The following is a 13,970-nucleotide window of genomic DNA, read 5'->3' as shown; positions in this document are numbered from 1 at the left end:
CTAAGGAATTTACTGTCCAGTGGAATGAGGAGAAAGATGAGGTATATGAGTAAAATGCAAGGCAGAAAGCTCCTGAGTGAAAAAGAGTAATCAGATCTCTATTTTACTTACAAGGTACTAGGAGAGACAGATCATTTTTAGTTGGAGAAGAAACATGGAAAGGTTGTAGGATCAACCTTTGGAAGAGATCTTATGAGTCGTCCCGTCCAACTCTCTCACTTTACAAATGAGTAAATTGAGAAACAATGAGATTAAGTTATATGCCCAAGGTAACTAAGTAATTGAGTCAGGATTTGAATTTGGGTCCAATGATTCCCAAGTTCAGCACTCTTTCCACTGGACCATAATGCCATACATTGTCTACTTGAATAACTTGATGAGTGATAAAAAGAGAAATTTCAGCAAGAAGTGATTGATAATAAGCGACTACAAAAAATGAGGGAAGGCATCTGTAAATACCTAAAGAGGAAGGCATCATTTTGGAGTTCAAATTTATATGCCTGCTCTTCTTTCTGTTGATGGTTCTGGTTTGTGACTGGCTTGCTATGTCACAGAGATATATATAGAACTTCACCCTTGTGATAAGCCAGTTCAGGGTAAAAGACCTAGGTAATCCTATTGGATTATTTACCCCACAGTCCTCGTCATCATTGTTTTTGATGATGGTGATGATGATATGACCTCATTTACCAAGAATTCCTTAAGACAGATATGACAAAGTCCTGGCCAATGTAGTTACATTGTGAGCTAAGTTGTTTGTTCTCTGGAGCTAGGATATTTTAATATGTATGAAAGAATGTGCACTGATGCCAATTGTGCAATCAAATGTTCTTCTGAATGCCTATAGCACCTAGAGTGGGAGAGCTGAGTGCCAGACGTTGTTTCTGAAATGTACTCATGCCCCGGGTATACCTAGGATTGTCCTGCCTTCTGCAGAAGTACCATGCTTCCACTTACTTTTTAAAATCTATACATCACATGGAAATGATTTTTTAAAAGAAACTTCAAACTTCTTACTGAATGATGATAATATAACAAATTTTTTTATTATCTGAAAACACGATGAAACATTTTTGCATAGGGAAAAATGACCTTGAGAAGAAAAACATCACAGAAGAAGAAAACAATGCCAGGAAAGTCTGGCCACTTTTCTGATGAAAAAAATTATTGCAGGGGGTCAGCATATACCCAGCACATAGTTTCTATTAATAACCATTTTTCTTGCCATTCTGATTTTCTTTAGAGTGGACAGCTGTGGGAAGGGGGAAGAAGCAATGTGGAAAACTTTTTTTTTTTAATTTTCAGCCTTTGTCAGCATCTCATAGTAGCAGAGGGCATCTGGCAAGGAGGCCTAAAGTTCCAGAATAAAGTATAGACTCTTCAAAATATGCATGCTATAAAAGCAGGCTTTGGAATCAGCATCCTGAGAATTAACAAGATAAGAATCATTTTGTCCAATTTAAGTCAATTTTGAAAGATGAGGTTAACTCAGTTCAACCCCAAAAGACAATGGTATATAAGAAAAAAAGAACACTGGACCAAGTTGGAAGACCTTGCTCACATCTCAGCACTGTCACCTAATCTCTGTGTAACCTTAGGCTAGGAACTCAATCTCTTTGAAAATCAAGTTATTTGACTAGATGTTCTCTAAGGTACATTCTGACTCTAAGTCCTATAATCTTATTCTATATAGTAGTTATGAATTCCTAGTACCATCGATAGTGATATCTTGTTCTAGAGATGGCCATAGGGGAACAAGGTTAGTTGTTCCCATTGCAATGCATAGTACCAAGTGGGATTTTATTTCATAGCCTTATCATTGCTTGCTCCTTAATACATGTTGTGGATTGGGCTGAGTAGTAGCAAAGACCATTATCTATGTCATTACTTATTACCAGACCATTAGTCATGAACTCCCCTCATGTGTCACAATGACTCCACCACAGAGCCTATCCAAGACCAGTATCACAATTAGGACACACCACTTAGCCTCTTCCCTAGCACTTTTCTCACTGGCCAAATGTTCTTTGTATACTAATAATGCCCTTCCTACTCATAGTAATGTCTGTTCTCTGTTTCCACAAAGCTTTTCACAGGCTACCAGACTTCCTTTTTCCCCTGGAAGTGCTAAACAACCCCTAGAGAAATACTGGCATAGTCAACTCTTTCTTCTACTTCTGCAGTAAGCACAGAGGAAGGAACTTGTTATGTAGCCTGTGAATGTCAGAGCCTCCATGGTTCCCCACCTTGCTGTCCTGCCCCATCCTAGACTGCCCATCAGGGACGTGCAGTGTGCACAGGAAGAGAGGAAGTTTAAATATGGCATGATTGTTCCCCTTATGTAACATACCCTCTATCAAGGAGACATTGATAACTACACAGATTACTATAGTATGTCATAATTGTATGAAAAGTAGAACCAAAATGCTATTAAAAGTTTAAGTGGGGAGTATTATTAGAGACTCTGGAATTCAGAGAAACAGCCCAAAGAGTATTTCACTTTTAAGCTGGTCGGCTTTTAATAACCTGCCTAATAGTGTTGATCTGAGCAACAGAGTATACGTAAATTATAACCATGTAAGTGAAAGAGGGTAGATGGACAAAGAGTTCTGGTAGCAATTTGAAATGACGAAAAGTTATCTTTTATTTATTTGAATTAATCTAAGCTGTATTGACACTTAGTACTATATTTTAATAAGGATAGCGATTTCACTGGTAAAGGGAATGCCTAAAGACCTCTATTGATGTAGGTCAAGACCTCAGCAAATTAGGAAGTCGCTAAAAGCACTGACAAGTGAAATCAGGCTTAGAACACAGGTCTTGGCTTCAAGGCAGGCTCTCTACTGCACTCTGCTGTCTCCACTTTGGTATATGAAAGGCAATAAGTGAATTATAAGGCAACCCTACCCCATCCTCCACCTTCAGTATATTTTCTGCCTCTCAAAAAACAGCAACCACATTCCAAACACTTTTGTGTAGAATTTTTACCATTTTCCTCATGCTCTTGGTTTTTGAAGAGAAAATGCGTAGAGCCTAAAATATGTAACTGGCTAGGCTATCAACAAGTATGCACAAAATAAATGAAGTTGGTGTTCCACACTATTACTTGTTTAATGTTTCTGACTCTAATGGAATCAGTATTTTCAATATTCAGTAGGCAAGACTATCAGCCATTATTTTCTAAACAGTAAAACAGTGATGACGCTGGGACCCACAGTGTGGGAATTGCTATCATAGTGTTTTCTCTCCAATTAGTTTAATTCCAATTTTTAAAAGTATATCCCTTAAAGCCATCTCCTTCCATCTTTAAATTACTTCCTAACATGTCAATAGTATCTGGCAAATTTAAGTTATTGCTTCTTCTTTAAATTGAACTATAACGTATAAATATAAAAGCAAAAGTTAAGCTTGCTACAGAACAGAGCAAAGGCCAGGCTTCCAGTGAGTGTTAATATTAGAATAAACTGGAGCTGATGTTAAAAGAATGTGCCTGAGAAGCATTGGCATTATTAGAAAAGGACCCAGAAGAGCAATCTCTTGACTTTATTTTTCTGTTGATGACCTTGTAGTTTGAGTTAATAGTTTCTTAGCCTGACTGAAAAGTGGAGATGACTTTTTTTTATGGACTTGAGTCAGAGAGAGAAGAATATTCAAAGTTGTATTAGATTAAATTGCAGATCTGATACAAAATGAAATGCTTTTATGATCTTGCTTTTTCCTCCCTCCAATTCCATATCATTCCAGTTTAATGACATAGTAGCTATATAACTGGAACCTACCAGCTACAGTTATAAATATTTATCATTCATTTTAGGTAATATGTTTTATAGGTCTTTTTATGAAGAAAGCAATTGCTCTTAATGCAAAAAGAGTGCTTCAGTGTGTATAAATTGGATCTGGGGCTTATTTGACACCATGGAAATCTTGGTTCTCTAGACACTTGAAAACTTCTATGAAATTTTCAAGCCAGAAAGATTTTGATTTTTTCCTAAAGATTCTTCAATGTGTATGGCATTTCAATTTTAAGTCATCTTATATTTCTTTGTAGTTTTCATCCCTTGCTACTGGTTGTCCTGGTACCAGAGTCACAAATTCAATCACTAAGAGTCATGTTGCTAAGGAAATTGCCTTTCCATCAGTATATGGCCAGTTCCTCAAGCACTTAAACTTGGGGTTACCCTTGAGACAGTCTCTGAGACTGACACTAAAGAAATGTTCTCCTTTTCTAATTTGGCTAGGGTTCAGAAACTGTATTTTCTAAGAAGTCCTCCCTTGGAAAACATAGGCAAGCATCTGTGCCTCTACCATGAGACAGCTATTAATGGCTCCTGGAGGATGAGCAAATAACAGTTTTTTACATCTTCAGGATCTATTCAGAAGAAAGGTGGAAGAGAGAAGGGTAAGAAAGAGCCCAATGCAGAATACTAACTCTTCTGTACATATCATACACAGGAGGTATCTCCTCCCACAGAAGACTTATCCAACTTCCCAAACTCTGAACTAACCAATTCATTTTTAGGGAAGTCCCCATCATTGAAGCCCGTCTGTAGGAAGTGCTGTGTTGTAGCTCTACACTAATCAAACTTGTCTGGGGCAACCACCACTGTGGAGATCTGATTAAGAAATGTCTTTTGGGATACAGGAGAATGACTACAATGAGCAGTGTCATGCCATTTGATTATTTTTGTTCAAATGAATGTTAAAAATCAAGGTTCCTTTGTAATTTCCTCATCTTATCCAAAAATTCAAGAAGCATTCATTAAAAACCTATTATATAAAAGGCACTATGTTAGTTACTTGAAATAGAACGATTTAATACATTTGGTCCTCTTTGGAAGCAAAAGACAAACAAATATATCATTTTGGTTTCATGGAAATAGCACCGGAGTTGGGTTAAAATCTAACTCACATGTACTATTTGTATGACTTCAGACAATCAAAACTCAGCACGCATTTACTAAGCACCTAATATGTATCTAAAGTTTTTTAGGGCATATGAAAACTAAAAATGAAGTAATTCTTGCCCTCAGGGAACTGAAAAAAGGAATGGGGGGGAGGAGGGAGGGAGGGAATGAGGGAAGGAGAGAAGAAGGATGGAAGGGAGGGAGGGAGGCCAAAACAACAACAGCTTTTGTCTTCTCAATAATGTGAGCATTCCCCAGCACTCCATAGAGAGATGTTTTCAAAAGTCCTGAATAAATGTTCCTTCCCCATAAGCTCAGAAAGTTGATTAGAGAACTCCCCTGATTAATCTCTTATACACAGAGGTTATTGTGTTGCCTTATTCTTTCTTTAAAATTCTGTTATTAAAAGCTGATATTTATTTTACTTACATCACTTCGTTAACTTACAAGCTAATCCTAAAAGGTAGTTTTCATCATTCCCATACGTATTTATGATTTCATCAATGTGGGGAAAGAACGGAAACTTCCTCCAAGGGTAAAACAGAGTAGCCATACAGTTAGTATGAGTGAGATAATGAATTCCAAGGCTGGCTTTCAATCCACTGTTCTTTCTATAAAATGGGGATCATCAATAATCCATATAATAATAATAGTAGTAGTAGTAGTTGTAGTAGTAGTAGTAAGTCAGCAGATTGATAGAGCACCAGACTTGGAGTCAGAAGGAAATGAATTCAAACTCAGCCTCAGACCCTTACTAGCTATATTACCCTGGGCTAGTTGCTTAATCTCTGTCTGACTCAAGTCTCCCCATCTGTAAAATGGGGATAATAATAACATCTACCTCCCAGAGTTGTGAAAATAAAATGAAATGTTTTACAACCCCTCAGCACTATATAAATGCTAGCTATAATCTTTCCTTCTCCACCTCTTCCTCTTCCCTTTTCCCTTCCTCTCATCTGAGACTCAGATGAGATGTCTATAAAGCCTTTGCAAACTTGAAAGCGCAAGATAAACATGCATTATTGTTATTACACCATGCAACTACTTCTCTGTAAGGTATTGTTAGTAGCGGTATTTTTATTGATGAGGAAGCTGTCTCAGAAAGATTCAACACAGTCTTAGAAGCAAGGCTTGAAACCAGGAACTATACCTAAGTTTTTTCATAGATAAAAGGAGAGAGTTGCAGTCTGTGCTTCCAAGGACCTTCTCAGCTCTAAATCTATGAAAAACTTATCATCCACTACACTGCTGTTTGTGACATTTGGGAACATGGATTTAGCATAGTGATTTTCCCAACATTCCTAGCAGTGTTGAGGCAACATGGTTCAGTAGGATTTGGGTATCAGTATTTTTGTTTGTTTGTTTTTAAATGGAGCAGGGAAAGGAGCTTGCTGGTTCCTAAATCTCATTCAGACTTTTAAATCTCACCTTGTCCCAGTGCTTCTGGGAAATCAAAGGCTCTCCCTGCCTCATTCAGCATCTGGTAGCAGAAGGACATCTTCTTCAGGCTGCACTCTTAAACTGTTATTATCTGGCTTACTTTGGGAAATAACTTCTCTGTCACTATGCCACCACCCCTGCTTTTTTACATTTTCTCTGAAGCTCCCTCGCATTCCCTCCTTCTCCTTCCCTCTTTCCCCAATTTCCCTTTTTATCCCTCCTCTTCCCACCTCTCACTCTTTCTTCCCTCATCTCTCCCTCTTCCCCTTGGTCTCTTTCCCCACTTTGTCTCTTCTCATCTCTTCTCCACGGTCTCCAACCCTCTTCCTTTCTCTTTTCGCTCTCTTTTCTCCCTCCTTTTCCTCTTCTCTCCTCCTTCCCATTCTCTCATTCCCCATCTCTTCCTTCTCTCTCCCTCTCCCTCTCCCTCTCTCTCTCCACCTCTCCAAGTACTCCAACTATCCCCCCTTTCTTCTTCCACATTTGAATTTGACCAGAACTCTTCCTACATAACAATATATTTTATGTTGTTATTAGAGATATTGTCCTTTTAACCAAAGCTAATGCTACTTTGCCTCCCCCCCCCCCCCCATCGTCCCTAAGTGAGTGGTGTAGTGGTAAAGAGTCCTGGCAATGGGATAAAAAGACCTGTTTTCATGAATCACAACTCTACCACTTTTGCCGTTATTGTTGTGTGACCCTAGGTGAGTCACCTCTTTCCTGAGCTTTAATTTCTTCATTTGTAAAAGGATTAGATCTATCTGGCACTTTCCCTCTCAGTATGATTACAGATGAGATACTGCATTTTGACAGCCATCAAGCCCCTAGCATATTGGTGGCGTGGCACTGCTCACAGAGTTCTAGATCTGTAGTCAAAGGGGATCAAATATCACGTATAATATTTGCTACCTGAGTGACCTAGGGCAGGTCCCTTAGAATAGATGGTTTCTGAAATTCCTGCCAGCTCTATATCCACAATCCTATGAAATATAAGCCATTATTTTTAAGGAATGCTTTTTAACATGTACTTCCAAAATAGTAGTAATAATGGATTTGCACTGATCTATTCCCACTGTCTTTCTAAATCCTGCATGTGATAAGGGTATGTCTCTTGGGGACAGCTGACTGGGGTTAAGGATGAACATCTATGGAAAAAAAATGTGAGACTAACTTTTCCAAGGGATCTTTCCAGATAACTAATTAGCACCTGCTTCTAACAAACTAAATTAACCAATATATATTAATTGCATATAAATTACAAATTTGTAAGTCTTGGAGGAAATGTAAATGTGAATAACCTGTCTAGGAAGGAGGCACTCAGGTACTTCAGTGAAGAGTGCTGAGCCCGAAGTCAGAGGAGACTGATCTTCATGAGTTTAAATCCATCCTCAGAAGCTTACTAGCTGTGTGACCTTGGGCAAGCCACTTAACCCTGCTTGCCTCAGTTTCTTCTATAAAATGAATTGGGGAAAGAAATGGCAAACTACTCCAGTATCTTTGTCAAGAAAACCCTAAATGGGGCCATGAAGAACTGGACATAATTGAACAAAGAAGGACAGATTAGATGAAGTAGGTTGGTAACAAGACTGACTCAAGACTTACACAGAATTTGATTCATAAAATTTTGATTGGCAGCAGAAGCAAGCTTGTAGACCCAGAACATTTGAATAATAATCATAGATTCTTAATTTTAAATCTTACCCTTTCCTACGACAGTTTATTAATTGTTTGCTACTGAGGCACTTCGGCTGTATACAATACATTCAATGTGACTTTTACTAAATTTTTAATATTAACTCATAGACAGCCATGTATTTTCTCCTTAAGGAATCTTAACACACTTTATAAGTGTATTTCATAACATGCCTCTAATAGAAATACTGAGTAATATTTACATAGCTACTTCAACAACTCAGTGAACATACTTCTGTAACAGTCCAGTTGACTATTTCTCATTCTTTGAGGTGTTGTGACAGACTCTGAGAACACATCATTAATGCACATTCATCATCTGTTGTGTACCAACTCCGAGAATGGAATCAAGTTTGTGGTGCTCAATATGAAGATTTTTTAAAATGAAATGTTTCTGTGGAACACAGCGTTGCAATGAGCAAGTCATGGCATGTTTCTATGTGGACCGGAGGATTTTGTCATTTACTTATTTCTGAGTGATAGTAGATGGATGGTAAGCTACTACTTTGTACTTAACTATTTTGTATATATTTGTGATGATTCACTTCATTTTTATGTTTAATCCATTTATATTTGTTCTCATCTCTCCCATTCATATGTAAGTTTCTTGTGAGCAGGAATTTTCTTATTCTTTGTACTTGTATCCCTGGGACCTAGCACAGTGCCTGGCAAATCATAAGACCTTAATAAATACTGTTTGACTGGTTTATTAGTATTGCTTTACTGGATCTAGAAGCCTTACTTTAAGAAATACATTTTATCATTTTTAATAATACTGGGAATTTTTGTAAAGCTTTCTCTCCTGGCCATAGTAATAATAAAGCTTTATATCTTTTATGTAAATTTTACATTAGCATAGAAAGTTTTCTGCCTCTGATTTTCTTTCCAGTTTTAGGCTTTTGCTTTTTTTACCCTCAAACTTGAGCTGCTCATATTTCTTATGACATTTCTTTCTTGAAACACGTGTACTTGAGGCAGCTTTTTATCCACATCTCACTTGTGTATTTTGGTGTACAACAGATTTTCTGCATTTTGATATTTATTTAGCCAAAGGATATTATTAATTGAGAAAACTCAGTTATCCCATGAGCATATTATTCTTGTACTTTTATTTAACCAATTTTAACCCCTGAGTTTTGCTAATGTTTTATAGTCACATTTCATAAAAAATGTCTGACACTTTACATCTCTCTGGACAGAACATAAATGTCAAGAGAATTGGAGAATACTTTTTTTCTGCTTCGAATTGTTCTTATTAGCCAATGAACCTTAAAAATACTTTTGGAATCAAAAAAATCTAAAATTATTCAGCAATCCTCTTTCTACCAGAAATAATTCATTATTTCATTCCCCCTATTTTACAGATGAGTCAGCTTGGTCAATATGGAATGCTATAGCCCTGTAACAGATTTGAGAGCATGCGGTCACATTTCTTTATTACTAACTAGGGTAGAGAAGAAGAAAAAGATCTATTGTCTGTCCTCTTCCCTTAGTGTGCCTTATTCCACCTGGTTGTAGGGAGACACTGAGGAGATCTTTCAAATGGGTTCCACCAGAATGCAAGGCTGGGCTCTGTTGTGATTACTTAAGGGTACCAGTAGGAGTACTGTAAACAAAAATTTGGCATGAGCAATCATGTGGGCTTCTCTCCTTCTCAAAAGAGGAGGAAGAGTACACAATGCCTGTTGTTTGTGAACAAAAGACATAATGAAGGATTTAATGGGGAGAGAAGAGAGAAAGATGAGCCATATTAGTGAATATTATAAAGTCAGGGATTAGTGGTTAATATTTAAAGATGAGAGGTACTTTCTTTTAATTTGGAAAATGATAATAAGTAATTGGGAACCTCCAAATAAAGAACTGACATGTTTGGAGGGGCTAATTAAATGAAGAGAGGAATTATCTTAGCCGCATCATAGAGATGTAGAGATGAGAGGAAGAAGTTAGCATAGGTGACTTATGGAAGGATCTAGACCATAGATATTGTCACCATTTCTAACAGGAAGAAAGATCAGATGTGAATAGCCATGAGTCAGAAGCATCAGGTTTTTCAATGAATTTAATTGGTTCAATAAGGTGCTGTTTTCCTTGTTTGGGATGAGCACTATGGGATTAGAGGGAGAATAGGTGCAAGAAAATAAAATTAAAAAACTGGGGGGAAGAGATCTTGGGGATTTAGGTCAACCCTCTCATTTCATAGAAAAGGAAACTTATCAGCCCAAAGGCACAGTGGAACCTGAGGAAGGCCTTAAGACTCCTTCTGTGGCATCCTCAGGATTAGAACTCAAGTCTCTTTAGCAGATGATTCAATTAAGTTTGGATTATTAGGCAGAATGGGATAGGGAATGTGTTAAGTTCTCTGTGAGCTGTAGTAAATTTTGTGTTTATTATAAGGAGAATAATTTTGAAAGAAATGACTGAAATTTATGTTTCATTTTAATGGAATGTAAAAAGCTTTACACACTTTATCTCTTCAGAATTTCATGATAATCTTCTGACACTAATGCTGTGGTGGTGCTATCTCTAATATGCAGGTAAGGAAACTGAGCCTCAGAAAGGTTTTGACACTTGCTCGTGGTCATACAGATCACAGGAGCCTAGGGAAACAGATTTAAAGCTCAAACGGGACTTAGAGGCCACTGAATCCAAACCCCTTATTTTACATATGAGACAACTGAGGCAGTAGTGAAGCAACTTCTCCACAGAGAAGTCCCAGAGCTAAGATGTTTCCATAAAATAGTTAGATCCACTTCCTGTGTAGGCCTCTTTTCATGCTCCATCCCAGCTCTGCAGTCAGGTATGTTGGCTCTTTAAAATACCTACCAAAAAGGGAACAAATATTAAATATTTCTTGCTGGAAAGAACTATTGTAACTATTTTTCAATTCAGCATTACAGATCTTGAGGTAGCTATTTCATATTCAGGAATTTCTCTGTATTAAATATGGTGCAAAAGAAAAGGTAAGAATTTGGAAAGTGAAGTTTTCAGAGATTCTAGAGTATCCGCACTGGCTGTTACTCATTTCTCGGACTTCTTAGGAATGCCTCTTTAGAACCTAACTGAAACATAGCTTGTTAGAAGTTAGTATTTTGAATGTGTAGTGTATTTGGAAACATTGATGTAATTTGGAATATATTTTGCAGGGAAAATAAAAGTTTTGGAACTTTTTCATATGAAGGGGAAAGTCTATCTTTTAAATGTTGTCCATTCAAGTAATTTTTATTAAGCATTTTATGTAAAAGGAAGTGTTAGGACTTCACTGCTATTACTGTTATGAACCAGCTGGGTAGGCCCACACTCATCTTATCTTTGATTGTCTTGGGTTCTGACAGTCTTTATAGCAACTGAAGAATTATTAGAGGAAAATTTATTTGGTTGTTATGTATATTCTCTTAGTTTGAGCAAGTGAACCTATAGAGTTGGTCCATCTATAGAGTGTGTGTATGTTGCACAACCATAAGACCATCTCTTAGGGGGAATGATCATAGCCTTGGGCACAATTGGGGGCACTGAATAAAAATAAGGGGGTAGTGGAAGCATAAGAAAAGAAGAGAAAATAAGAAAATTTTGAAAAACTGTTCATATATATTTCATCTGTTGTGTAACAGAGTTAAAATCATAGTGATTATATTATTTTCCAAATAAACACACAAAATGCAAGTTATAACCCATTAGTGATCAAGTCTGGCAACAGGTCTTAACAAAAAAGTGTTGACAGGTGAACATGTCACACATTGTCAGGAAGTTCAGCATGCATTGGCAGGAATATGCGGATGTAATGATTGTGGTTACATGGTGCAATATTACATTATCAAATTTTCAATGCAGGAAAAAATCCACATATTGACAATATATTATTAAATATAAGATGAATCTTTTTATTTTATATTTTTAAATGATTCCAATTTCAAAACTAATCATTAAAGGATTAAAGAATGTAGATTTCCAAGGGGGCACTGAGCACATTTTTTTTTTGAAAAGGGAGTAGTAGACCAAATATATTTGGGAACCTCTGATCAGGAGGAAGAAATTAGACCGAAACACTTTAGAGACATTGCAAAGCCCCTTCGATGACCCCAACTTTATCCCTGGAACAATGACCCATCTTTTCAATACCAACATTCTTCATGTGTTATATGGCTGCAAGTCATGGAACACAATGAACTCTAAAGAATTAAAATTGAGAATCACCCTAAAGGTAGTGGAGAAGGGTCATGGTGAGAATAAGCAAAAAAAAAAAAAAGGCAAGAAAATAATAGCATAAAGATTGTTAGCAAAGAATTATATGAGTAAAAGAGATGCACTGGTCAGATGATAGGTATGAGGGATATAGCCAATGGACAACAATCTGCATGTTCGACTGATATTTTCATAATGTTAAGAAAAAACCAGGAAAGCCCCCAGCACACCTGATAGACCCATGGAGGCAAACTTTAATGGACAACATGAGCACAAGTCACACAGGAAGAGCAGGCATGGATACATTGTCTCCATGGGGTCATAAGATTATAGATTTAGAGCTGGAAGAGGCTTTGAAAGTCATCTTCTCCTTATCTTATAGATTGGGAAACTGAGAACTAAAGAAGCTAAATGACTTGCCCAGGTAGTATGTGGCAGAACAAGGCTATGATCCTAGGTCCTCTCTGATTTCAACCCGCTTTCCACTGTACTTTCCAATGTTCATTTGGCTCTCACTTGCAGTGTCTGTTCCTTACCATAAATCCCTTTTTTACTGTTATTATTCTAACAGGAATAATTTTTGTACTTTTTCATAACAGGTTAAGTCAAGACTGACTCTATAAGCTGTTCCAGAAGTTTTAATGCTGTTTAAAGTTTTAGACTTTTGGAATATCCTGTATAACTTTCAGAGCATCTCCCTTCCTAAGTGTAGTAAAAAATTTTTCAGTGTTACAGTGTTAAAAGGATTGGATAAAATACTATTGATCAAAACTTTTAATATGGTATGTCTATGTATTATTGATACTTTGACACCTGCAAAATTATATAAAACTGCTGCTTTTGTAATTACTAAGGGCAATGATGCCAATGCCAAGAAAGTCAATACTATGAATTTTTATTATTAGAGATAAAAATTTACTTGCAATTTCTTTGGCCTTTTAGTTGTTAATTGTAGAGCAAGTCAAATATGGAGAATAAAGTACCAAGGGATAATGTAATTGCAACTCTTCAAACAATTGCATTTATCTTGAGAATGAAGACTGATGATCTGGAAAAGAGATCTCATTGTTTCAGCATTAGAATTACGGGCTTTGCCAGTGGCTATTAGAAGAGATTCTCCAAAACTTTTTTTTTTAACTACAAAAGATGATACTTGTTAGATGAATGAAATTTAATTCTGCTACTTTTCATTAAGCAGGACCAGAAACTCTAATTCCCAAATTTATGGTTGACAAAAAACCCCAGGGCAGCATTTACAGATTTTTCCAAGTTTCTTGATAGAGAGCTCTTCAATTAGATATAGACAAAAGGGAATTAGGTTTGTTTGTTTTTTTCTAAAGACGGATAGTTTGTTCTTCCTAAAAAGCACCAGGAAAATAGCAAACATATAACAGTGCTAAGAGATAATTACATGAAATGAGAGTGGAGTACTTTACATTATCTTAAGGGACGTGAAATTACCTTTACTTTTGTGGGATTTTTTTTTTGAAGAGGGACTTGCTTCCCTCAAATTACTTAAGAATTTTTATTACAAAAATAAATTTGTCTTCAGCATTCATAATTAGTGAGGGTTCTTATGGGAAGGACATATTTTTATTATTTCTTTTTTAAATATCATATTTTAAGATTGTTTATTATATATTATACATTTTATATAACATATACAAAATATTTATTATATATAAACATAAAATATATATCATATATGGTCTTTTAAAATATCATATTTTATGATATCTTTCTGTGTTTCAACAG

At 36.4% G+C, this 13,970-nt stretch overlaps 1 protein-coding gene across 6 annotated transcripts in view; it reads left to right on the top strand.

Annotated features, from left to right (window-relative positions):
* ZNF385B (zinc finger protein 385B) overlaps positions 1-13,970 on the top strand; it is a 510,100-nt gene that overhangs the window by 206,442 nt on the left and 289,688 nt on the right. Inside the window, exon 1 of one of the 6 annotated variants that reach the window (XM_072612531.1) lies at positions 6,944-8,529. The exons of the other annotated variants lie outside the window; for them this stretch is intronic. Within the exon in view, the coding sequence (XP_072468632.1) occupies positions 8,523-8,529 (7 nt within the window). The 5' untranslated portion in view covers positions 6,944-8,522. Of the gene's footprint in view, positions 1-6,943; positions 8,530-13,970 lie in introns of those variants that run through there. 6 annotated transcript variants of the gene reach the window in all.

The sequence above is a fragment of the Notamacropus eugenii genome, chromosome 5 (assembly GCF_028372415.1).
Source record: "Notamacropus eugenii isolate mMacEug1 chromosome 5, mMacEug1.pri_v2, whole genome shotgun sequence".
In the NCBI taxonomy this organism is placed as follows: domain Eukaryota; kingdom Metazoa; phylum Chordata; class Mammalia; order Diprotodontia; family Macropodidae; genus Notamacropus; species Notamacropus eugenii.
Note: the sequence above shows the minus strand (reverse complement) of the source record. Positions and strands in the feature narration are given on the sequence as shown.